The 27,764-nt window shown below is 39.1% G+C and overlaps 1 protein-coding gene across 1 annotated transcript in view; it reads right to left on the bottom strand.

Moving 5' to 3' along the window:
* Window positions 1-27,764, bottom strand: part of LAMA3 (laminin subunit alpha 3) — a 198,997-nt gene that overhangs the window by 106,090 nt on the left and 65,143 nt on the right. Inside the window, exons 12-22 of the mRNA XM_050939774.1 lie at window positions 27,612-27,702; window positions 27,339-27,476; window positions 26,054-26,188; window positions 15,266-15,400; window positions 13,504-13,641; window positions 12,936-12,982; window positions 8,160-8,259; window positions 6,607-6,659; window positions 6,183-6,288; window positions 4,191-4,290; window positions 2,817-2,973 (exon numbers count right to left, since the gene is read on the bottom strand). Of these exons, the coding sequence (XP_050795731.1) occupies window positions 2,817-2,973; window positions 4,191-4,290; window positions 6,183-6,288; window positions 6,607-6,659; window positions 8,160-8,259; window positions 12,936-12,982; window positions 13,504-13,641; window positions 15,266-15,400; window positions 26,054-26,188; window positions 27,339-27,476; window positions 27,612-27,702 (1,200 nt within the window). The remainder of the gene's footprint in view (window positions 1-2,816; window positions 2,974-4,190; window positions 4,291-6,182; window positions 6,289-6,606; window positions 6,660-8,159; window positions 8,260-12,935; window positions 12,983-13,503; window positions 13,642-15,265; window positions 15,401-26,053; window positions 26,189-27,338; window positions 27,477-27,611; window positions 27,703-27,764) is intronic.

Genomic DNA, 27,764 nt, shown 5'->3' with positions numbered 1-27,764 from the left:
AATCCTGCAATTGCTCACACAATGCCTTAAAGCAGACGTATTGTAAAAAGGGTTTCCTGTATTCCTGGATAATAACCCAGAATTCTCCGTCCAAGTCCTGGATCCCACACAAAATTCTAAAAGCATACAGAAGTCTCAGAACGTCATTGCACTTTCTTCTGATCCCCAGCAAACCTCCTAGCCTGTTACATTCATGGTGGCTCTGGTTACATTTTTGCCCTTCAGCTGAACTGACATTTCTGGAACCAAGTGTCTCTTTTCAGTCACTGACTGGCAGTGCTGCCCCCAGAAGACAAATCACATGGCACCTTATCTACTTAAAGTTTCACAGCAGCAGAGTGGGAGACTTATGCCATGGGTTCTCAAACTGGGGGTCGGGACCCCTCAGGGGGTCACGAGGTTATTACATGGGGCATCACAAGCTGTCAGCCTCCACCTCCACCCACCTGCTTTGCCTTCAGTATTTATAATAGTGTTAAATATATAAAAAAGTGTTTTTAATGCATAAGGGGGGGTCACAATCAGAGGCTTGCTGTGTGAAAGGGGTCACCAGTACAAAAGTCTGAGAACCCCTGACTTATTCAGACAGGCAGAGGGGTTCAGTAACTGGTGGTGGAATAGCAAGAACTGACTTAGCATGACCTCAAGGGTTCCCCTTGCCTTGTTCCTCCATTCTGCCTTATGCTTCCTCTCTTCATGGTTCACACCTCCTAACCCTCTCTCTCTCTCTTTCAATATGCCCAGGTGACTGTCCCCTTATACTACCACCACCTTCTTGGTCTGTTCTCCCTTTCAGGCACACACACATTCCACTCTCCCTACCTTCTGGAACAAAAGATCACCCATAGGGCTGCCCCTTCAAAAGACCTCACCTTCTCTGATCTCTGAAAGGTAACTAATGGCTAATGCCACCAGGACAGGCCTTACTCATTTTCAGAGCATGTGCTTATCGGTCATTATTAGAGAACAAAAGTATTTGTATACAGCCCTCCCCTTTATTAAAATAAAAAGGAAAGCAGGAGAGCAGAGGGGAATCTAGAAATGGGAGAGCTATAGAGGGCACGTGTACAAATACTTTAAGTATAACAGAGGGTAGAAGAAAATAGGAGAGCAGAAAGGAAAGTTCAACAGAAAATATGGAAAAATAGGAGAAGCTTTTACTATTTTTGAAGGGAGGAGAGTGATAGTTCAGAGGAGTGAGGCTGGGAGAGAAGCAGATGAGGAAATATTGAAAGAATATATATTTGATAGAGAAAAGGCAAAAGGAAAAGAAGCCTGAAGCTTTACTGACAGAATAGTGTTTGAGATATGATGGGAAGTTTTGAGAGTATAGACAGGAAAGCAAGTGTGAAGAGACAGAAGGAGGATACCTGTGGGGAAGGGTGGACAGTCTTGTGTTTAAGGTAAAATTGGGGAGGCGGCGCTAGACCAAGGTCTGGCATAGGCCAGATTGCTTAGGCCAAACATTTTAAAATTTGGGTGTTACACTGAAGTATATTAAAACACATTAGTGGCATGACAGTGCACTCGCAGCTCCTGCTAAGGACACGCACTGACTAATTATTTCATCTGAATGACAACATTGCCACCTTTTAGATTGTCTCCTTCCACAAAAGTTGTAGCATTAGTATATCATGTAACAATGTGTCAGCCCCAAAGAAATTTTGGGATAATTGTTTCATTTCCCTGCAAGACATGGGTAAACTATGTCAAAATCCAGAACGCCCTTTGATATAAGGAGCGTGCAGGTAATTCAGCTGTCCTACAAGGATACAACTATCTAAGGCTCAGATCCTACAAATACTTGCATAAATGTATAGCTTTACTCATATGTATTTACAGGATCAGGGTCTAAATTATTCGTAAGAACAGCCATACTGGGTCAGACCAAAGGTCCATCTAGCCCAGTGTCCTGTCTTCTGACAGTGACCAAGGCCAGGTGCCCCAGAGGGAATGAACAGAACAGGTCATCATCAAGTGATCCATCCCCTGTCACTCATTCCCAGCTTCTGGCAAACAGAGGCTACGGACACTATCCCAGCCCATCCTGGCAATTCTACTACCTCCTTCATAAAATGTCAAGTGGGTATGAAACAAAAGAGGGACCATGTAGAGTGGAAGTTAAGAAATCAGATCTTCGACGAGTAGCTTTTGTGAATGTGGGTTAATTCAAAAAGTTAACAAAAAGAGCCCCCGATTAAAAAAAAAGAAGAACAAAGAGGAAAAAGGAAAATAATTACTTGCCCAATGGTTACGTACTTACCCTTCAGTTTATGGTTGCTCCATTGGTCCTCAGATACCCTACTAAAGCTGGACATAAATTGTTCTAAGAACTGTAAATCTAAACTGCACCAATTTAATAACAGAACCACACATTCCAGGACGGTGACCAACTAGCCTTTGTTGCTTAAATTTACTGTTTTATAACTGTCAGTTCCTTTGCTTTGAATTCAGTGCAGATCTTCTCATTCCTGCCCTAGACACAGCAGACGATGGGCACTTTCTTCCTCTGATTTACTCACTTGGACTCTGCTCATGATAAACTAACTTGTAAACAATCACAAGACTGTAATATTCATGCACAGTCACATTCTTGCTTGGATGCTGCTGCTTTATTCAACAATCAACAGGCCTATTTGCTATAATGCAAATATGTCAAGCCTACTGAAGTATACTGCTGTCTCTCAACCACTGTAGTAGCAAGGGCATACTTTATTCTGACCTCCTCCATGACTTTACATTCAGGTAGTAATATTAAGTAGACATAAGCCCCAAGGGCTGCATTTTCATTCAGCAGCATTTAATCAATGACGTACTTGTATGGAAGACATCTGTGCATATCCTCTCCAACTAAAGCCAGGAAATTCCTGGGGGTCATAATCAAACCGAATGCCTCTTCCACTGGCAGTGGTACCATCTTCGATCTCAAACTTCATGTGGTGTAAATCAGGGAAAAAGTGGTTCTTTTCAGGCCTTTCATAAAGAAAAAAACAAACACGGAGGAGTTATTTATTTTCTCTGAATGTCTGAATTTCTCCATATAAAGAAATTGTAACACCTTCCTGTCAGCAGTCATACTGTTACCAACAAAGTACAATTACAATGGCTGACTGCACCTCAAATATCATTTTGGAAGTAACTGTGTTTGGGTCATTTGACAAATTCATGTGTTACTTCACCACTTGTAAGTAATGAGACCAACCCAAATTCATTACTGTTATCAATTTTCATCATACCTAGGCCAAAGGTGCATGATATTTTTATGGTATCAGTTTACCTGCAATGTATCGCCTGGATATCAGCTTCCCACGTGGATGGGGTGCACATGTTAATACTCGGCATATCAGGAAACCTCCACCCAGCAATGCAATTTGAAGGCACTAGCTAATCTCTGTATGACTTTCCTCTGAGAAAATGAAGCACTGAGGTGAGGACAGGCTGATGACAGTGGAATCCTCTGAACTCTGGTTAATTCATACATTCCTGGTGACACCAGGAATGTATGATAATAGGAAGGATTCAAACGGCTTCTGTTAATGAGCTATATTCTGTTCTCCGTTATACTGGTGCAACTCTACTGACATAATTGAGAGGGAAACTTGGTTTATTTTATTTTCTAAAGCAACATATGTAATGCTATTGCGAAAGATGGAGATGATTGTTAATTAAATGAGTATCAAAAGCCATAAATATAAAGTTGAAGAAAAGTGGTGGGCAGGAAACATCTGCAGAGTAGCTGATACCACAGCCTACCAGCTAATTTATCAACAGATCATGTGAAAAAATGCCAAGGAATCCTGGGCAGTTTTAAATGATTGTTTTGAAGCATGAACTGTGGCTATGTCTGTACTTGGAGCTGGGATGTGATTCCCAGCTTGTGCAGACATACTTACACTAAATCTACTTCAGCTAGCTCGGTATATATTGTAGTGTAGCCTTGGTAGCACAGGCAGAGGCAAGTGGTGGGAGGGGCTAGATGTCCCAAGCATGTACCCAAGGGATCTGAGAAGTTTTGTGCTCAGGGCAGCTAGCCTGCCCTGCTGCTCACCACTGCTTGTGCAACCATGGCTACACTACTATTGTTAGCAAGCTAGCTCGAGTAGGGCTAGCACAAATATGTTTATGCAAGGTGGGAATCACACCCCGAGCAAAATGTGTAGACGTAGCCTACAGGTCTCAGCAAGACTTACTTCTGACAGGTCGTTCCCACTATGTGGTTTCTGCACTGGCAGTCACCTGATGGCTCACTGCACACAAGATTGACAGATCCTCCGACATCACATTGGCAGCCTATCAGGTAAAGAATAGAAGCCACATTTTTCATCAGAAAATGTAATAAACATTACCAGAAAGCACACTTCACTTCCTCTAATTCTGTGGTTCTCAATCTGTGGCCCAGGTGCCATTTGCAGCCCAATCAGCACACAGCTGCAGCCCATGTGACATCCTCAGGGCCGTACAGGCAGTATTGGATGCAGCCCACATAATATGTTGTGGGCTGCATATGCCGCCCATAATGGTAAATAAATTGAGAACCACTGCTCTAATTAAACCACCATTAAGTGGCAATGCAAATTTCCCCCTTCAGACTCCCTTATGAGATTTTCAAACAAATGTTAATACAGTTGTACATATTTCAGTTATTTCAGGTTTCTCATAAGGGTTTTTTTTTTAAACATGACATAAAATTTCTTTTCCTGGTCAAAATATTAAATAGTAAATACAAGCCACGCTTGCTGTTTGCTGTGATTAAGGTTTATCAGTATAAGCATTCAGTTTTTCTATTCAATGGGATGGATTTCTATAATGACGATTAAAATAAGCATGCAGTGGGAATACAGTGGCAATTTATTTTTTAAGAAAATAAAGAACAAATGCATGTAAAATACAAAACAAAGTTTATTTTTGAGGGACAGCTACCACAATGTTTTGATTTGTGGTACAAAAATTATATACAGTGTATAATCATATATTTGTATATATATACTTTTTGAAAAAATACTGGACAAACTATGGACTTGATACAGCAAACAGGACTTCAGGCACAAAATAAGGACATCCTTAAAAGTATATCTAGGTCAAAAAATGCAAAGCCAAATGCTTCAAGGTTCTTAAGTCAACATTGCCACATCAAATTAGAAGTGACCTATTTTTCTGATGTGCTGAGGATCCATAAATCTCCTTGGAATCAATGGAAACTTTAGGTCCTCAACCCTTTGAAAATCAGACCACTTTTGCTTAGGTACTTTACGTTTATTATCTAGGTTTGATCAGCTTGGCCACAATTTATAACTCCACACACTGAAGAAGGGATTGGTTAAAGAACTGAAATGATCTAAAAATATATTTTAAAATCTTAAATCATTAAGGGACTGATCCAAATCCCAATGAAGGCTACGGGGATATTTCCAGCAATTTCAATATATTTTGGGCTAAGCCTCACAGAAAAGACTTAAAATGACATACAGGTACATCTCGGGGTTGTGGGGAAGCAGTTTACAATCTGCTAGGATCTGTATTCAGCATTTCATGGTTTTCTTGCAGCAGCTAATAACATTACAATCAGCAAGCACAGAATGGAGCTGAAGTTCTAATAGGCATCAGTGATGTTATTAATTCTTGCAGAAGAAACAAACAACCCTGATCTAAGGTCCTGAAAGGAAAGTAAAAGGATATATAATTTTCATATATCTTGTTTTAAAGTATATTTAACTGTGATATTTAGGCCTTTCCATATGTTTTGTTTGGGTAAAATTTATCTCAGCTTGGAGACACTTCACAGGGCTTTCCATTTCATTTAAACGTCCTCCAAGTGGGTGGTGGGAAAGGTATCAGCCTTTGTCAGAGAGGCTCTGTATGCTATAGAAACAAGTGCCCTGTTCCTTGTCCCTTTTGATGGAAATAGGTGACTTAACTGGTGCAGAGAGCCTTAAGGAAGATGACAGAATATTCATGAGCAAAACTAATTGCTCATGAATGAGCTCAGTCTGCACACTCAAACTGGGGTTTGCACTTCTACATTTATGACATGCACTCACAAGTGATAGTGTAAAAAAATGCAGAAACGGGTAGTTTAGTGTTCAAACAGAGGCCTCATTCTGAAAATGTGACCCTTGGGATTTTAAAGACACTTTAATTACCATTGTAACTACTCTGTTGGAAACACTCATTTTCCATTTTACCTTGACACCCAAAGTAATTCCTGTTTTCCAGAGAGTAATAGCCAGCTTCACAAGTGTCACAGGAACCTCCACAAACATCAGGCTTGCAATGACAGTCACCATTCTTCTGCAGAGAAAATGATTTGATCAAGATGGTTTCAACTTTTTGTTCAATATTTCTTATTCAAAAGGAAAAAAAAATCCTGACCAGAACAAATAAGATATTTTCAGGATATTACTATTGCTATCTGTCACCTTGAACAGACAGTCTAAAGGATATGTGCTCAAGACCCTAAAAAAACTTGCCAGGGAAGTTTTATATAATACTGTATATCTGGAATGTCACCAATTATTTGTTCATATAAGGACAATAACCATTTATAGCAATTCTACCCTACTGAGTGCTAAAACACTTCCTTTTTATGCAAACTTAATTTCTTTTTACCTGCTGACACTCTCCAACTCCACTTAGTGTTCCAGTCACATCACATTGGCACTCTGCGAAGACAGACACATTGACCTGAATTTCATCTTCCTAAGAAGCCTTTGGACCAAAAGCAACAGAATCTGAAATAGCGATTCACTGAGCATTAATGTGAATTTTCCTCTGGAAGTCACACTGTCTTCTGGAGCTCTAAGACATGAAGGAGGAACACCCACTTCTCAGGAGTGCAGAATACACTGCTTTATGGCAAGTGTGAGGGCAGAAAGAGAGTAAGGCCAGGCCATAACACTACCTCCCCACTGACACATTGTTGATGGCTCACACTCCAGACAATGCTAGTACAGAGCAAGCCCTTCCCTCAGGATAGCACAGGAAACACAGCTATGGCCAGTCCCTGAATTGCAGGAGGATAATGGGATGAGGGGAGAGGAAAAGAAAAGGGAGAAAGAGTGAGGGCTTCTTGTGTTCTTCTCTCCCCTACACAACTGGGCAGTTATCATCCACACACTGGTCTGAAATATTCCAATTTGTTTTTGACAAAGACAGGCTTGAATTGAGATTGAGGAATTGTTTGCCCTTCCTTCTATCCAGAATCAAAAGTGATATTGCTCTGATCATTGGAGGTACTTATGTGGAGAGAGAAAAAGCTGCTTCTGCCAGAGTGATTGACTATTCCTTATTTTCCAGTGCTACCCTTGGGACAATTGCAACATGTTTCATGAAACAGAAATGAGACAAATATCACAGGAACCATCTTTGCTGACATAGGTGCATTGTGCAGCCATGGAAGTGCCCCTACTGACACTGGGACTATGGAGAGGTGATGTGACTGGTCTCTGGGGAGAAGATACAGACTGAGCTATATCTGGATTCAGTGCTGTAAAGATAGTGGTGGTAGCTCTAGAAGCTGGCTGTATACCTCATCTTTCCACCCATTGGGAGGTTGCTGTGAAGCAATCCACTAGAAGAGAAACGTATGGAAGAAGTAGGACTTTAAAAATAAAATGGTTGCTCTGCAATTTACAAATAGATGGTACACCACATCCTCATTAACTGCAGCTGTCAGCTGCAGAGTACCAACTGCAACTCTCACACTGATCTTACTTAGATATAAATAACAGCAGGCTGTGCAAATTGTGAAGCCAATAAGAATGCTTTCTCACCCTTGATAACTTAGGAGAATAAACGATCAGAGGAGAAAGAACATTTTCTCCAAACTCTTGGGCAAATTCTGCTCTAAATTATAATGATATAAAGTTTGCATAACTCCTCTGAAGTCACAATGGGATTACACCTGATTCATATCAATGTAACCGAGAGCAGAATTTGGGCCAGCATCATCAAATGTTAGTGCTAGGATAGGGTCTGAGTTTTGAAAACAAGTGTAAGAATCATGGCTAATTTGGTACCAAATGTCAGCAGTATAAAAATCTGCTCTTACCATACAATAACCAACACAGGAGGTTTGTGTCACTAATTATAGCTGATGAAGATGGATAAAAAGAGTTTAACCGTCTTTGATGACCTGAAGAAATGCATGCATGAAATCTTACCTGTACATCCATCACGGTTTTCTCTGGCCAGATTCCAGTAAAGTGGCTTGCATTTGCTACATATAGGACCTTCAACATGCTCCAGACACCGACAATAGCCCTAATGGCAGAAAAGAATCAAACATTGGGCATCCCAGTGTCCACATTATTTTAAATAATGAAAAGAATGTTCTCTGAACAATGAGGCACACTGAGATTTCTTCCTACTATGGAACTCTAAGGAATGTGAATAATGTGCAACAGAGGGGGAAAGCACTAGCTTACATCACTCTTGTTTATCTCCAAAAAGGATATTTTATGTAGTATTCAAAAAGAAGCATGCTAACTTACATCCAGAAGACAGGATACAGAACTTGTACTATATTGATATTTAAAGAATAGATGCTGAGGCAAATCTCAGAACAAATTCTTGGGAAAAAACATCTTTGCTTTAGTATACTAAAATTCACTGGGCCCAGGAAAGTGCACCCAGGTAGTTACCAAGTAAAGTCTCATATTATAACACTGTAAGCCTGGCTTGACATCGATGTGGCTTATTTCTTGGGAGACAGGATTAGGGAGGTAAACAGATAAGCAAACTAAAACAGAATGTCTGTGCTAAGGATGCACAGTAATATATCAGACAGAATGTCTATAATAGCTAAGATAAGAGTGAATACCCAGGGAACCATTTACAGTGAACAAGTTAACAATGGACAAAATAAGCCCAGAACGTGAGATGAGGAAAAGCATAAGTCGTGCACAGACAGTTAGTGGACAGAGCATGCAGTACAGGGATTGGTTCCTACAAAGTAACCAAGCCAATCCCAAAACGTGTGATGTACAGTAAATGCAATGTAATGTGTAAATGTATATATAGTAAAGGAAGAGGTCTTCCATGTAACTTTGGATGTGTGGTTTGCCCTATGGACAATGTAGTCAAAATCACGAAAAAAAGAGGTTTCCATTTGAACTTGTCTGCCTGTGAATGTACAAGTAGGGAATGTAATCTAGGTACAGTTGTGTAAAAAATACTTAGAGCAACACAAGGGACGCTAAGCAAAATATTCAAAAGAAATGCAAATACATTTGTGTACTTATGCAAAGTTTTAAGGACCTAAACAAACACTCCTAGCATCTAAAACCCAATTTTGAATGTTTAAAATGAATTGGCTTTTAAAAAATTCCACTAAACATCCTTTGAATCTTTCATTCTAAGTTACAAAAGCTGACACACATACTTTTTGAGCAGCTGTCAATGTTTCCGGGTAGTCTTTGCAAAATTGTTTTTTGTTTTTTCCTCATGCCAAACACAAGTAGCTGGTGTTATCTGGCTTTGTTATTTAGCATTTAATCATTTGAGTACCTCAGTGTTTTTAGGAAGTTCAACACCTTTTAAAATAAGGACTAGAGAATGTGGTTGTGGCTACGGCAGCGATGGCTAGAACCAGGACAGTAGGAAGAGACTCTAAATCCTTCTGACTTAATAAAATAGAAGCTAAAAAGGCTGCAAAAGAAAAGAAAGATGAGGTGGGGGAGGAGTACTCACAAGAATAGCAAAGTTCAGAACACCGAACCTTAAGGTGGCTCTAAGTAATCAGACAAGCACTTTGATAGGAGTAGATGAAAATTCTACAAGCACAAAACAAGCACTTCATATAAAAATTAATATGGCTAACAATTTTATGGCTAATAAAGGGTAAAGAGTGCACTATGAGAAGAAAGTGCATTCCCATGTAATATGTAGTGTATATCATAAAAAGAGTAAAACAAATTAAATAAAACATGCAATTTAATTAAAATCTTACAAAGGCTCCAAAGAGAAACCACAATAGGGTTGTATTTTCTTTTTCAGATGGCTGTGTGTTTTGGAAGCCAAAAGCAACCCAACACCCCAAAAAAATCAGTAAATATAAGAAATAAAGCTTAACCATTAACATTCTTGTCCAAAAAATCTGTTTATCTTCAGTATAAAATATTAGAAAGTAAAAACCTATGTAGTAGTATTTTATACACAAACATTGCATTAAAACTAAACAATTATATAAAAAATAAAACACCCTTAATTAAAACCAAATCTAATTAATAGCTTAAAATTAAATCTATTAAAATATTATTCAATAATGTCAATGTGCTAAATGTTATTAAATTTCACCAATCTGCAGTCACTAACATTCAGTGAAAAATAGTTAAAAACTATTAAAACACCTCATAAACAATAAAAGTAAACTTTTAAAATGCATAAGCGTGCCAAGGTATGTCATAACATGATTATAAAGTGCAAACAGAAAAAGGCCAAACCAGTAGTATATTTACTCGGTGTTTTAAAAGGGCCAACTTGACAAAGCTGAAAATAATTATGAGACAGATCAGCTGGGAGGAAGAATTTAATTAGAAAAATATGAAACATAGAATCATAGAATTGTAGGAGTGGAAGGGACCTTGAGAAGTTATTTAGTCCAGTCCCCTGCACTCACGGCAGAACTAAATATTATTTAGATCATCCCTGACAGGTGTTTGTCTAACCTGCTCTTAAAAATCTCCAATGATACAGATTCCACAACCTTCCTGGGCAATTTATTCCAGTGCTTAACCACTCTGACAGTTAGGAAGTTTTTTGTAATGTCCAACCTAATCGCCATTGCTGCAGTTTAAGTCCACTGATTCTCGTCTCATCCTCAGAGGTTAAGGAGAACATTTTTTCTCCCTCCTTGTAACAACCTTTTATGTATTTGAAAACTGTTATGTCCATCTCAGTCTTCTCTTCTCCAGACTAAACAAACCCAATTTTTTTTTTCAAACTTCCTCCATAGGTCATGTTTTCTAGACCTTTACTCATATGTAAAAGCAGCAAAGAGTTCTGGGCATCCGACGAAGGGGGTATTCACCCACAAAAGCTCATGCTCCAATCCGTTTGTTAGTCTATAAGGTGCCACAGAACTCTTTGCCACTTTTACAGATCCAGACTAACATGGCTACCCCTCTGATACTTAATCATATGTGTTGCTCTTCTGTGGACTTTCTTCAATTTCTCCACATGTTCCAGAAATGCGGTGCCCAGAATTGTACACAATACTCCAGTTGAGGCCTAATCAGTGTGAAGTACAGCAGAAGAATTACTTCTCATTTCTTGCTTACAACACTCCTGCTAATACATCCCAGAATGCTGTTCACTTTTTTTTGCAATGGTGTTACACTGTTGATTCATATTTAGCTTGTGGTCCACGATGACCCCCAGATCCCTTTCCACAGTGCTCCTTCCTAGGCAGTCATTTCCCATTTTGTATGTGTGATCCTTCCCAAGTGTAGTACTTTGCATTTGTCCTTACTGAATTTCATCCTGTTTACTTCAGACCATTTCCTCCATTTTGTCCAGATCATTTTGAATTATAATCCTATCCTCCAAAGCACTTGCAACCCCTCCCAGCATGGTATTGTCCATAAACTTTAGAAGTGTACTCTCTATGCCATTACCTACATTATTGATGAAGATATTGAAATTAAACTGGATCCAGAACTGATCCTTGAGGGACCCCACTCAATATGCCCTTTCATCTTGACTGAGAGCCACAGATAACTACTTTCTGGGAATGGATTTCCAACCAGTTATGCATCCACCTTATTGTAGGTCCATCGAGGTTGCATTTCCCTAGTTTGTTTATGAGAGGGTCATGCGAGACAGTATCAAAAACTTTACTAAAGTTAAGATATGCCACATCTACCACTTCCCCCCATCCATAAGGCTTGTTACCCTGTCAAAGAAAGTTATCAGGTTGGTTTGACATGATTTGTTCTTGACAAATCCATGCTGACTGTTACTTATCACCTTATTATCTTCTAGGTGTTTGCAAACTGATTGCTTAATTATTTGCTCCATTATCTTTCTGGGTACAAAAGTTAAGCTCACTGGTCTGTAATTCCCTGGGTTGTCCTTGTTTCCCCTTTTATATAGAATGACAACTGGGAATTGCCTAAGAGCACTTCAGAAGATGCCCAAGAAGCCACAATCCCACAAATTGAGAAAGAAGGCCATATTGGTTAAAAAATGACCTCATTTAGAGGGAAAGTGAAGGCAGCTATAAAAATTAAAAAATAATATATTACTAATGGAAGAAAGGGGAAGTTGACAGTAATGAACATAAATCCAAAGCTAGAAGTTGTAGAAAATTGATAAGGGAAGCAAAGGTATGCACGGAGAAATCTATGGCCACCACCGTTAAGGACAATAAGAAGGAGTTTTTAAAGTATATTAAAAACAGAAAGAATCCTAACAATGGTATTTGTCCCTTACTGGATGGAAATGGTAGAATAATTATAAATGGGGAATCATCATTTGGGGGCGTGTTTATTATATGCAGTTAAGAAAAGTTTATTAACAAGTTTTTGGTTTAGCTTATTTAATAGATGCAGTACTTTTGCTGCTAGCTTTTGTTTTAAGCCTAGCTATGTTTCCGCAGCATCTATGTTGGCTTGGGTATAGAGTGACATACAATTTCAAACAGCTTAGCTTTTATGACAGTTTTACTAAGCTCCCTCAGGTTCTGTTGCTGCTCTACTTTGTGCAAGTCACGATCACTTGTACCAAAGCTACCATTAATTTTTAGTTCTGTGACCAATTCCTCTTTATCTAGCAAGACTAGGTGTAATACAGAATTCCCCCCATGTCCGTTACAACACTTCTTGACTTAGGTTATCATCTATAATATTCAGAAATTCCAAGTCAAAGTATTCAGTAATTATAGATATAGTGAATCAATTCTCAACATTTATTGTAAATGCCAAAAATATAATACTTACAGAATGGGAATCAAGAGTACCTGCTGGGTCACAGTCATTGTTCACTCCTTTATGTAATTAAAAAAATAAACATATGATCATTTTTTTAAATGAAGCAATGGAGCAGTTGCGAATTCCAAACTTTTTTATAATAAGGTTGCCTGGGGTGATCTTGATATTTTAAAATGAGTTGAAGTCTTTAATATAACGGTGTAAAGGGATAATTAGTATCAATGCATAGTTTAGAATTTTTATTTTTACATGTAACCTCATCAGGATTATTTGCAAAAATATGGCAGGGATGGGAAAAGAAAGAGAGAAAACACTGAATAACCAAGGTTTTTTTTCCTAAATCTACAATGCCACCAGCTAAAAAGTGTCAAATTCCCTCAGTGCAGTTTATGAAGCATGGAAGTGAGCAATAAATAAGACCTATTAGATCATCCAGTCTATCTCCCTGATGTGTCCTGTACATGTTTCAATGGGGGTTCTATGGAGCTATCTATACAGTGGAGTACTCTGGGGAACACAAAGGTAAAAATGTATATATTTTGCATCAAGATAAAGTATTTTCCATCATAAACCTTACCTTGGCAATAGGGAAAACTGTAGGCTTCTGAAAGGCATCTGTCACACTGCTGCCCCGTAATGCCTGTTCGACACTCACACTGCCCTGTTGTTGACTCACATGTGGTCTTGTAGGAACCATGGGGAGAACACTGACAAGCTGAACAAAAAATCATTATTTGGCAAGATTCAAGCTACATTTAGTAAGAAATAACCTGTTTCGGGACTGTGAAGTTTTAAAATTTAACATTACTTGCCTGGAACATTCCTGATTTTCTTTGCAATAAGACTGTTAAAAAAAACAACCTCTCTGCCTAGGTACTTATTAATAGTGCACCCATCAATATGAAATCTAAGTGCCTTATTTCACACAAGAGTTACAAGATAACTTGATTTTTCCCTTCTTAAGAGAAGCAGGTAGGATTATCAGGAACTTCACTCCACTCATTCTTCCGTTCTTTGCTTCAATCCAATGGCAGACTGAAGTGGGGATTGGTTTTCATTTGCTGGTTCTGTTTAATGTTACAGATATCTTAAGGAAAAGGCCTTTTCTAGGCTAGGATTTAAAACTGTGAGATAGCACATACTATGTTCTAACATCAGATCTTTAATCCCTGACTAGGAAGGGCTAAAAACAGGGTCTTGTCTTTTACTCGGGGAGCAGTAACATTTGTGGTCATCTTCATGTTCCTGTCCACACTACTGACCCCAGTATTGCAATGACTTACACACATGCTTAATTTACACATTGTGAGTAGTCCCACTGAAGTGAATTGGACTACTCAGTGTGTGTGAGGTTAAGCATGTGTCTTTGCAGGATCAGTGTCTAAAGTTGAAACTTTTAATAACAATTGTCCTTGTAGAGTAGCAATTGGTTCCCTAAAAGTTGTTTGAATTTTGTCCTGAGAATTGGTTATAGCCATACTGTAAAACAATACAGCTCCTCTGTACTGCCAATCTGAAATAAATTTTAATGAGCCTGATTTGCAGGAAACAAATATCCCTCTTAATGATGGTCAGTAGTACCAGGCACATGACAACCACACCTATAACCACGCACATAAAACCATGTTTAAAGTATTTAAACATCTGATTTTAATTATAGTGTAGACAGTGCCTGTATGTTTCACTCTACTTGAGAACTTCACTGTCTCTAGGTTTCTGTAATATCAATCATATAATTCATTTTGGGTCTGATCAGAAGAACTGCTCAGGTGACTACTGAGATGAGTAGGTTTTCAGGATCGAGCCCTTTTAGGTCTCATGTAGACTAGGAGTTAAGGTGTGATATTAGCACATGAGAGCTAACGCATGCTAATATGCTTTAAAAGTCTACCAGGCAATCTATACTTTAATACATGCCAAATTAGTTGAGTTAAAGCTGAGTCTCCCTGTTGGGTTGGACTTGACCAAGTTAGACTTGCTAGAGGCAGCGAGCAATGTCTACATTAGACTTTTAAAACATGTTAGTTAGCACGTTAGCTAACATGTGCCTACATCACACTTTAAATCCTAGTCCAGACAAGGTCTGAGAGGTTAATGAGATTTTTAAGAACTATAGTTGGTAGCCTCATCTACCTGTCCCACAGAGCTGCTAGATACATTGTACCAAATAAACAGGGGGAGGAGGGAACCACTTACTGTTTCTGCCTAAAATGACTCATACTCTTGCTTTGATTATTGCAGTTTTATATGGAAAAGCTTTTGAGGGAATTAACTGATTTTTTCTGTGTAACAGAAAACAAAAGGAAAGCAAAGCAAAAGAAGAAACTGCTGTTACTCACACAAGCAGTTGGGATAGCTGAAATAAGCTGGAGCACATTGGTTGCATCTAAGTCCAGCATAGTTTTTATGGCACCGACACTGACCGGTGGGCCCACATGTATTGTCCAACGAGCCAAGCGAATCACAGTTGCATTCTGCATGGGGGGAAATAATAAATAATTATTCATGCAGCTATTTGTCTAAAGCAATAGTTATTTTAAAATAAAATGTTCTGAAAAATTCACCTTTGGCTCAAAAACAAACACAAGACATTCAGCCAAAACCATGATTTTACCAGCAAAAATAAACATCTGCAAACAGTGGCTTAGAATACAATTGCCTGATCAGCCATGATATTAGTGTCTTATTGCAATGCTATAATTTATTGCTTAAAGAAAGATTTAGTTTGTTCATTTGAAAACTATATTGAGGATAGAAATTCACCTAAAAACTGAAGGAAAATTATTTGAGGAAAGTACTTAAAGTCTTAAAAGATAACCTCATGTAGTAAGAATTGAGGAAGTTGAGCAGCATTTGATCTGGCATAATGACTAGCTAATAATTTATTTGCATAACAATTTGATACACAGCGTTCATGTTACAAACTGCTGACCAACTTTAGTTCAACAAACTCTCAAATGAATTGCTGCCACAGTGCAAAAAAGCTAGTTTACGTGCTGTGAAATAATGCATAAGAACTAGCATGTGGTTTGTGAATCAGTGTCAGAATATAACTACTGTCCAGCTGAGTGTTTTTACTGGAGTTACCACTATTTTAAACGTTGTCTCCCTGTTCTGTGTATGTGTTTCTGGTTTCCCTCTTTCAGTTCCTCTCTGTTCAGCAGCCAAAGCTGTCTTACTCTGCTGTGTTTATTTCACAGAATTAAGAGAAGTAGCAGGACTGACTACCCAGTCAATATGTGAGGGAGAGAGCTGCTAAAACAAACTTACTTCCCACCTCTCCCAAAATCATTTCTTCAGTGGCACCAATGCCTACAGTTGAACATTAGATTGTAAACTCTTTGGGGCAGGGACCATCTTTTTTGTTCTCTGTACAGCATCTAGTACAATGGGGTTTTGGTCCAGGACTGGGGTTCCTAGACATTATAGCATTACAATAAACAAATAAACAAAGTTAAATGTAGAGAGTTAAATTCTCATTTCATTTAAATGTAGTTACATCAGTGTAAGGGCTTCATCCTACTCCCAGTGAATCAATGGTAATGCTCTCATTGACTTCAATGGGGCAGGATCAGACACTAAGTGAGAGGAGAATCTGGCCCAGGCTAGTGTGTATAGCTGGAGGAACAGTGATTTGATCTTAAGTGGGATTGGCACACAGATGGATAATATTATACTAAACCAAATAGTTTTTCTCACTCTTCTTCCTAATCGAGTTTTCCAAGGAACTCTGCTGTTGCACTACATAAAAAAAAAACTTTCCAAACTTCCTGCCATGTCCCATTACATTAGTTTTATGATCACGCATAGGTAAACAATGGTTAAAGAAGAAACTGTGTCAATCCCTTTTTCACTTTGACTGCATACCCCCTTTTAGTTTTTTCTTTTATATTTAATTATCTTTTACAGTCTTTTGTGACTTGTTTTTGCATGATCTCTTATGCCTTTTATGTTTCATTGTAGATTTCAGTGTTAAATGTTTAAACCAGTTCAATATGGGCTACATTTTCTACTCTAGATTGCCATTTGATTCCCTTCCAACTTAAAAAAATTATAGCATAGACGTAGTATTTTAAAATCACTGAACTGTGTGTACCAATGTAGAACTCTGATTTGATGTTTTTCATTAAAACATTATAATGTGCTCCAGATCTGTAAAAGGGAGAGCCATATGGTAATTCTTTACTCCATCCATTTTATTTGTTGATTCAAAACTAGTACTTTGGATTTTTCTTCTAAAGAGCACAAAGAATTCTGTAGTCCTTTCATAGGTATATATTGAGAACTTAATCCATAATGAAGGTGTCTGTTATATTTACTAATCCAAAATAATGATTGTGACATTCTGAACCCCCTATATTCAACCTTTTTACAAGACTATGATAAATTTTGTACAAAGTATGTCTTGCGAGGTATCATTTAAAAACTCATAATCTGCTGAACATTATTGTACTGGTAAAATATCTGTGGCAACATTGTATGTAAAGTTATAAAATTCTACTTTATATATGGAAGAAGGTAGGTTTAGAAGATAAAATAAAAAAAGAACAAGTAAAAAATCACTTAGAAAAGTTAGATGCCTGCAAGTCACCAGGGCCTGATGAAATGCATCCTAGAATACTCAAGGAGTTAATAGAGGAGGTATCTGAGCCTCTAGCTATGATCTTTGGGAAATCATGGGAGACGGGGGAGATTCCAGAAGACTGGAAAAGGGCAAATATAGTGCCCATCTATAAAAAGGGAAATAAAAACAACCCAGGAAACTACAGACCAGTTAGTTTAACTTCTGGGCCTGGGAAGATAATGGAGCAAGTAATTAAAGAAATCATCTGCAAACACTTGGAAGGTGGTAAGGTGATAGGGAATAGCCAGCATGGATTTGTAAAGAACAAATCGTGTCAAACTAATCTGATAGCATTCTTTGATAGGATAACGAGCCTTGTGGATAAGGGAGAAGCGGTGGATGTGATATACCTAGACTTTAGTAAGGCATTTGATACGGTCTCGCATGATATTCTTATAGATAAACTAGGAAAGTACAATTTAGATGGGGCTACTATAAGGTGGGTGCATAACTGGCTGGATAACCGTACTCAGAGAGTAGTTATTAATGGCTCCCAATCCTGCTGGAAAGGTATAACAAGTGGGGTTCCACAGGGGTCTGTTTTGGGACCGGCTCTGTTCAATATCTTCATCAACGATTTAGATGTTGGCTTAGAAAGTACGCTTATTAAGTTTGCAGACGATACCAAACTGGGACGGATTGCAACTGCTTTGGAGGACAGGGTCAAAATTCAAAATGATCTGGACAAATTGGAGAAATGGTCTGAGGTAAACAGGATGAAGTTCAATAAAGACAAATGCAAAGTGCTCCACTTAGGAAGGAACAATCAGTTTCACACATACAGAATGGGAAGAGACTGTCTAGGAAGGAGTATGGCAGAAAGAGATCTAGGGGTCATAGTGGACCACAAGCTTAATATGAGTCAACAGTGTGATACTGTTGCAAAAAAAGCAAACGTGATTCTGGGATGCATTAACAAGTGTGTTGTAAACAAGACACGAGAAGTCATTCTTCCGCTCTACTCTGCGCTGGTTAGGCCTCAACTGGAGTATTGTGTCCAGTTCTGGGCACTGCATTTCAAGAAAGATGTGGAGAGATTGGAGAGGGTCCAGAGAAGAGCAACAAGAATGATTAAAGGTCTTGAGAACATGACCTATGAAGGAAGGCTGAAGGAATTGGGTTTGTTTAGTTTGGAAAAGAGAAGACTGAGAGGGGACATGATAGCAGTTTTCAGGTATCTAAAAGGGTGTCATCAGGAGGAGGGAGAAAACTTGTTCACCTTAGCCTCCAATGATAGAACAAGAAGCAATGGGCTTAAACTGCAGCAAGGGAGATTTAGGTTGGACAGGAAAAAGTTCCTAACTGTCAGGGTAGTTAAACACTGGAATAGATTGCCTAGGGAAGTTGTGGAATCTCCATCTCTGGAGATATTTAAGAGTAGGTTAGATAAATGTCTATTAGGGATGGTCTAGACAGTATTTGGTTCTGCCATGAGGGCAGGGGACTAGACTCGATGACCTCTCGAGGTCCCTTCCAGTCCTAGAGTCTATGAGTCTATGTCATGTTCCAAGTCTGGGGAAACAGCTTCAAACTAGTTCCCCAGAGACAAAAGGCTAGATAACATCTCAGGCAGGTGTCAACACAATCAAATGGATTATCACCTGGTTAAGCAGCCATTCTTTGGCAGAAAGAAGGGTGCAAATGAGAACTTTACATATTAACAGTGAAACTGTGGGAGGTTCCCATCCCCCAGACCTCCTGTCTCCTGAACACCAGCTGGAGACGATCTTCAAAGGGAAAAGAGAACTATAAGAAATGGCAAGAGAAGCCCCAAAATACTCCTCTCTTTCTCTCTGCTCACGGGCATCAACAGCACCTGAAAAGACACTGGACTGGGGGGATGAGTCCTGACTGAAAGAGTTCAGTCACTAATGATTGCAAAAGTATGTCGTAAGAAAAACCTTTCCTTTGAATTCATTTATCTTGATAAGTTAGATATTAGTTGTGTTTTACTTTTTATTTTCTTTGTAACCAATTTTGACTTTTATGCCTGATTACTTGTAATCACTTCAAATCTTTCTTTCTGTAGTTAATAAACTTATTTTATTATTTTATCTAAACTAGTGTGTATGGAATGAAGTGATTGGGAACCTCCATTTAAGATAATGGGGTTTGTGCATATCATTTTCTATTAACGAAATGACGGACTTTCTATGAACTTTTATCGTCCAGAAGAAAACTGCTAGGCACTATAAAACACACATATTTGAGGACAAGTCTGGAACTGGGAATTTGCTGGTGTCACTCTGCAATATAACTCAGGAGTGACTGGCTAGAGCACTCATACAACATAGACCAGAAGTGTTTTTTCTGACAGTGAAGCAGAGTAAAAGGCACCCCAAGTTGGAGAGTTGAGGGGACACAGCTGTTCAGTAGTCCAGACTGTACCCTGTGTAACATCACAATGATACAACAACTAGGAAGCAAATTCTCCTGTATCTTTCTATATGCAACATGTTCATGTGTGTACACAAGCATACATCAAAACGTATTTTGACATGAGACATTACCTTTTCTCACTGGGTAAAATTCACCTCAGCGCTGAGGGCCTGCACCACTTAAATCCTGAATTAACAGCTTCACATACTAAACAATACAGCAACGTCTTGCCTGAAGCAAACACTCTCTAACACAAACTGGTGACAAAAAGAGACTTGACTGGTTTCTTGTACAGACACAAATAGTTACAGGGGAGTTTTGTGAGGAAGTTCAGAAGGGAGGGGCTAGATACTTTTCATTAACATTCCTTAAACTTAAGGCAATAAACACCCCCTGATAAAAAACCCCCAACAATAATGGAAAGAGTTGCAGGAGTAAAAAGATAATGCAGACAGAAGTCCAGCAGCAAGGTGGGGGCTATCCCGTTTATTGCATTGAATGCAGCATGTATGATTACCTGCCTTATGGGCAAGTGGCATATGTGTACATTTCGTGCAAGGAGCTCCTGGCCCCAAGAGACCACATATGGGCTTTGGAGACCAGAGTGACTAAGCTGGAGGAGCAAAGGAAAAAGAGAGGTACATAGATGAGACTTTCTGGGACACAGTAGATGGGTCCCATCCCCAGTCTGACACCCTCTGTGCTCTTGAGAAGGATGTAAGTCTCAGGGAAGAAGAGCATCAAACTGGAGCACAGGGAAATGATCCCATAGTTGGGACTCTCTTTCCAGATGAATCTATGGTATCCTCTCTCACTGAGGATACCTCTCCAAGGGAGGGAACTCCAGTTATTAGGAGGAGTGATAGTAATGGGCGATTCAATCATTAGATACATAGATAGCTGGGTTTGTGATGACCACAAGAACAGCACAGTGACTTGCCTGCTGAGTATGAAGGCCGCAGATCTCTCAACACAAATAGACAGACATGTGTAGTGCTGGGGAGAAGCCGGTGTTCATGGTACATGTAGGTACTAACGACATAGGGAAGGATAGGGGAGAGGTCCCGGAAGCCAAATTTAGGCTGCTTGGTATGAGATTGAAGCCCATGACCTCCATGGCAGCATTCTCTGAAATACTTCCAGTTCCCATGCAGGGTCAGTTAGACAGGCCGAACTGCAGGGTCTCAGTGCATGGATGAGACGATGGTGTAGAGAGAAGGGGTTTAGATTTATTAGGAACTGGGGAAACTTTTGGGAAAGAGGAAGCCTATACAGGAATGATGGGCTCCACCTAAACCAATATAGAACCAGATTGTTGACACTTAAAATTTAAAGGGTGGTAGAGCAGTTTTTAAACTAAGGGCTGGGGGAAAGCCAACAGGTGCGGATGACCATGTGGTTTGGACTCAAGACATCCCTCTGGGGAAGATCTATTAATGGAGATTCTCTATGTCCTAGTAAGGAGGAGAGGATTGAAGATGATAAAATATGGGTAGGATCTGATGAGAAACAGTCAAATGGAAGAGTCCCATTCAGTTTCATCACATAATGGCAGACACCTAAAAAGTGCTTATATACAAATGTTAGAAGTCTAAATAATAAGATGGGTGAACTTGAGTGCCTCGTATTAAATGAGGATGACCAGATGATAGTGACTGTGAAATTCTTAGGGAGATTAGAGAGGCTATAAACATAAAAAAAACTCAATAATAATGGGGTATTTCAACTATCCCCATATTGACTGGGTACAAGTCAACTCAGGACGGGTTGCAGAGATGAAGTTTCTTGACACCTTAAACGACTGCTTCTTGGAGCAGCTAGTCCTGGAACCACAAGATGAGAGGCAATTCTTGATTCAGTCCTAAGTGGAGCACAGGATCTGGTCCAAGAGGTGAATGTACCTTGGTAATAATGACGATAATATAATTAAATTTAACATCCCTCTGGTGTGGAAAATACCACACCAGCCCACCACAGTAGCATTTAATTTCAGAAAGGGGAACTACACAAAAATGAGTAAGTTAGTAAAACAGAAATTAAAAGGTACAATGTCAAAAGTGAAATCCCTAAAAGGTACACAGAAACATTTTAAAGACACCAAAATAGAGACTCAGACTAAAAGTAGACCCCAAATTAAAACAAATAATAGTAAGAGAACCAAGAAAGCGCCACCGTGACCAAACAACAATGTAAAAGAAGCAGTGAGAGGCAAAAAGACATCCTTTAAAAAGTGGAAATTAAATCCTAGTGAGGAAAATAGAAAGGAGCATAAACTCTGGCAAATGAAATATTAAAAATATAATTAGGAAAGCTAAAAAAGAATGTGGAGACAGCTAGCCAAAGACTCAAGAAGTAATAGCAAAAAAAACCTGTAAGTTCATCAGAAGCAGGAAGCCTACTAAACAACCAATGGGTCCACTGGATGATCGAGATGCTAAAGGAGCATTCAAGGACAATAACGTCATTGCGGATAAACTAAATTAATTCTTTGCATCAGTCTCCATGGCTGATGATGTGAGGTACTCTTTTTAGGTGACAAATCTGAGGAACTGTCACAGATTAAGGTGTCATTAGAGCAAGTTTTGGACCAAATTGATATATTAAACAGTAATAAGTCACCAGGACCAGACGGTATTCACCCAAGAGTTCTGAAGGAACTCAAATGTGAAATTGCAGAACTACTAACTGTGGCATGTAACCTGTCATTTAAATCAGCTTCTGTACCAGATGACTGGAGGATAGCTAATGTGACACCAATTTTTAAAAAAGGCTTCAGAGGAGATTCTGGCAATTATAGGCCGGTAAGCCTGACTTCACTACCAGGTAAACTGGTTGAAAGTATAGTAAAGAACAGAATTATCAGACACATAGATTAACATGATTTGTTGGGGAAGAGTCAACATGGTTTTTGTAAAGGGAAATTATACCTCACCAATCTACTAGAATTCTTTGAGGTGGTCAGCAAACATGTGGACAAGGGAGATCCAGTGGATATAGTGTACTTAGATTTTCAGAAAGCCTTTGACAAGTCCCTCATCAAAGTAAACTGTCATGTGATAAGAAGGAAGATCCTCTCATGCATCAGTAACTAGTTAAAAGATAGGAAACAAAGGGCAGGAATAAATGGTCAATTTTTAGAATGGAGAGAGGTAACTAGTGGTGTCCCTTTAGGGTCTGTACTGGGACCAGTCCTATTCAACATATTCATAAATTATCTGTAAAAAGGTGGCAAAATTTGCAGATGATACAAAACTGCTGAAGATAGTTAATTCCCAGGCAGACTGCAAAAAGCTACAAAAGGATTTTAAAACTGGGTGACTGGGCAACAAAATGGTAGATGAAATTCAAATGTTGATAAATGCAAAGTAATCTACATTGGAAAACATAATCCCCACTGTACATAAAAAAGGATGGGGTCTAAATTAGCTGTTACCACTCACGAAAGAGATCTTGGAGTCATTGTGGATACTTCTTGAAAAACATCCACTCAATGTGCAGAGGCAGTCAAACAAGCTAACAGCATGTTGGGAATCATTAGGAAAGGGATAAAATATTAGACAGAAAATATCATATTGCCTCTATATAAATCCATGGTATGCCCGCATCTTAAATACTGAGTGCAGATGTGGTTGCCCCATCTCAAAAAAGATATATTGATATTGGAAAAGGTACAGAAAAGGGCAAAAAAAAAATGAGTAGATGTATGAAACAGCTTCCATATGAGGAGAGATACGGTCTCGCATGATATTCTTATAGATAAACTAGGAAAATACAATTTAGATGGGGCTACTATAAGGTGGGTGCATAACTGGCTGGATAACCGTACTCAGAGAGTAGTTATTAATGGCTCCCAATCCTGCTGGAAAGGTATAACAAGTGGGGTTCCGCAGGGGTCTGTTTTGGGACCGGTTCTGTTCAATATCTTCATCAACGATTTAGATGTTGGCATAGAAAGTACGCTTATTAAGTTTGCAGACGATACCAAACTGGGAGGGATTGCAACTGCTTTGGAGGACAGGGTCAAAATTCAAAATGATCTGGACAAATTGGAGAAATGGTCTGAGGTAAACAGGATGAAGTTCAATAAAGATAAATGCAAAGTGCTCCACCTAGGAAGGAACAATCAGTTTCACACATACAGAATGGGAAGAGACTGTCTAGGAAGGAGTATGGCAGAAAGAGATCTAGGGGTCATAGTAGACCACAAGCTTAATATGAGTCAACAGTGTGATACTGTTGCAAAAAAAGCAAACGTGATTCTGGGATGCATTAACAGGTGTGTTGTAAACAAGACACGAGAAGTCATTCTTCCGCTTTACTCTGCGCTGGTCAGGCCTCAGCTGGAGTATTGTGTCCAGTTCTGGGCACTGCATTTCAAGAAAGATGTGGAGAGATTGGAGAGGGTCCAGAGAAGAGCAACAAGAATGATTAAAGGTCTTGAGAACATGACCTATGAAGGAAGGCTGAAGGAATTCGGTTTGTTTAGTTTGGAAAAGAGAAGACTGAGAGGGGACATGATAGCAGTTTTCAGGTATCTAAAAGGGTGTCATCAGGAGGAGGGAGAAAACTTGTTCACCTTAGCCTCCAATGATAGAACAAGAAGCAATGGGCTTAAACTGCAGCAAGGGAGATTTAGGTTGGACATTAGGAAAAAGTTCCTAACTGTCAGGGTAGTTAAACACTGGAATAGATTGCCTAGGGAAGTTGTGGAATCTCCATCTCTGGAGATATTTAAGAGTAGGTTAGATAAATGTCTATTAGGGATGGTCTAGACAATATTTGGTCCTGCCATGAGGGCAGGGGACTGGACTCGATGACCTCTCGAGGTCCCTTCCAGTCCTAGAGTCTATGAATCTATAAGAGATTAATAAGACTGGGACTTTTCAGCTTGGAAAAGAGATGACTCGAGGGGACATGACAGAGGTCTATAAAATCATGACTGGTGGGGAGAAAGTAAATAAGGAAATGTTATTTACTCATTCTCATAATACAAGAACTAGGGGTCACCAAATGAAATTAATAGACAGCAGGTTTTAAACAAACAAAAAGAAGTATTTTTTCACACAACGCACAGTAAACCTGTGGAACCCTTTGCTAGAAGATGTTATGAAGGCCAAGACTACAACAGGGTTCAAAAAAGACCTAGATAAATTCGTGGAGGATAGGTCCATCAATAGCTATTAGCCAGGATGGGCAGGGATGGTGTTCCTAGCTTCTGTTTGCCAGAAGCTGGGAACGGCGACAAGGGATGGATCACTCGATGATTGCCTGTTCTGTTCATCCCCTCTGAAGCACCTGGCACTGGCCACTGTCAGAAGACAGGATACTGGGTTAGATGGACCTTGGTTTGACCCAGTATAGTTGTATAGGCTTATAGTCTATGAGTACTGATCAGTACCCGCTCTCTGTATCAGGGCAGTAACGCAGAGTGTGGGAGTTGGATATGTGGCCCAAATTCTTCCCTCAGACATAACTGTGCAACTCTAATGATGTTGATGGGCTTTCATGATAGAAATGAGACAACAGAGACTGGTCCAGGGTCTTTCATTTGCTCTCAAAATACATATGGAATGACGGACCAGGAGAAAATGGATTCTTATTTATAAAATAAAAAGCAACTTCTTTGTACATTTTACAAAACAGAAAGCTTATAAGGATGTAAGTGCTCTTGCTAGCAGAGACCCTCTTAAAAAACAAACAAATCCTTCATAGCACATCTTTGTATACTTTATTTCTTCTGATGTCAATGATACTGCTAGTGCTGTAAACATCTATGTGAAAAGGGTTTTCTTAGCCTTTTATTTAAAAAAAAAAAGCATTTGTGCGGATTGTTGACCTCTACTACAGGGTTCGATCTGTCCATGAAACATAGAGAAACATAAAAATAAGATCTAATAACTAGATTTAGAGGCTTGCCTGCAATTAGTGTTCTAAATAGTCAAGCGCAGTGACAGGACAAGGGGAAACTATGAACTTTCACCACACAGAATGTAAGAGAACCTTACCTATTTACAATAATGAATACTGCCCCAGTCAATGCAAATACAGAATCTTAAAGTACAGTCATTCCAGTCCAGCCTCTCAGTGGCCAGTTCAATGCTATAGGTATCACGTGTAATCTTACCTTGACAGATAGGGAAAGAATGGTAGCCAGGACGACAGCTGTCACACTGAGGTCCATCTACCTCAAAGCGGCAGAGACATTTTCCAAGGAAATCACAGATTTCAGGGAGGGCACCAGCTGAATTACATGCACACACTACAAACAAGAAGAGAATTTTAGAGGCAGTCGCTGCAGAGATATTCCTCTTCCTCCTTCCTAAGAACATTCCCTTCTTCCTAATCTCCCGTATTAAGGGCCAGATTCTGTCATCCTTATGCTGTTGATTAGCTTTATGGATTTCGAAGGGATTATTTGTGAAGAAAGGAATTAATCAATGTGAGTAAGTATGGCAGAATCTGGCCCAAATGTCAGTGGCAAGGAAGCACCATACTGTTCTCATTCAGGGCCAGATGGGGCAGTATTCTACACTGGAAGTAGTTCCACTGTTTTCAAGACTACTTGTGAAGTAAACAACAGTGGTCTGGTTTTATAATCTCAGTTTGGAGTCTATTTCCCTATGTTAAGTTCTCCTCACACCTTCTATGGGTCATCTCAATTATCACTTCAAAGGTTTTTTTTTCTCCTGTTGATGACAGCTCATCTCAATTGATTGGACTCTTACAGTTGGTATGGGTACTTCCACCTTTTCATGTTCTCTGTATGTATAAATATCTCCTGTCTGTGTGTTCCACTCTATGCATCTGAAGAAGTGAGCTGTAGCCCACGAAAGCTTATGCTGAAATAAATTTGTTAGTCTCTAAGGTGCCACAAGTACTCTTGTTCTTTTTTCAGTTTGGAGTGGGGCTCCTGGAATACATTTTAAAAATTCTCTATAGACTATTACCAACTCCAGTATGTAGGTGTATAGTAAAAGTATTTAAAAAAACCAAACACCTTTCTATCACTGACTGTAGCAGTCATAGCTTGATACATCAAAGGGGCATTGTCAAGTCAAACTAGGCCCAAAATTATGGTTTTGTAAAAAGAAGCTAACGGAATTTTTTCCGTTTTTGTTAAACTGTTATCAATCAGACATTATTAAAACCATAATCAAATCAGTATCTGATAGATGCATCATGCATTAGATAATAGCCAATGAGTTGAAGGTACCTGTATGATTTAGGGGGAAAAAACCCTCTTTTGGACCTTTTCACTTTTTGCTTCCTATCATTCGATGCAGAATCACTTACTAAAGTCTCAATCCTGCAAAAGGACACAAACCTTACTCCCCCTGAACTCTACATAGAACAAGGATGCATCCACAGGATCAGGGTGATATTGACAGAAAGAGAGCATTGTTGCTTACTCTGACAGAAAGGGTATTGAAAATACCCTATTGCACAGGCATCACAGGAAAGTCCCTGAAATCCTACTCGACATCTGCACTGTCCTGTCTTTCCATCACAGTTGCCATCCAGCACTCCCGAGCTATAGCACTGGCAAGCTAAACAGCACATTTTGTAAAAGAAAACATTTTCCGTGTTACAGTCTTGAAGTTCACATTACATTTGGATTTAAAATGTTGGTATTTGTATATAATTTGGGTTCAGACTGTTAAAAAAAAAACTGTGGAACTTACGCTGGCATTGAGGGCCAAAAAATCCTGGTTTACAGCCATCTTCAGACATAAACAGAAGAAAGAAAGAGCTGAACAAAGTTGCAGCACAAACCTATAAAAACCCTTTACATTTTGTGCAGCATAACAGACCCGGGGTTAATACTGGTTAAAAAA

Source organism: Gopherus flavomarginatus, chromosome 2 (genome assembly GCF_025201925.1).
Source record: "Gopherus flavomarginatus isolate rGopFla2 chromosome 2, rGopFla2.mat.asm, whole genome shotgun sequence".
Classification (NCBI taxonomy): Eukaryota; Metazoa; Chordata; order Testudines; family Testudinidae; genus Gopherus; species Gopherus flavomarginatus.
This window is presented reverse-complemented; position numbering and strand designations above follow the sequence as displayed.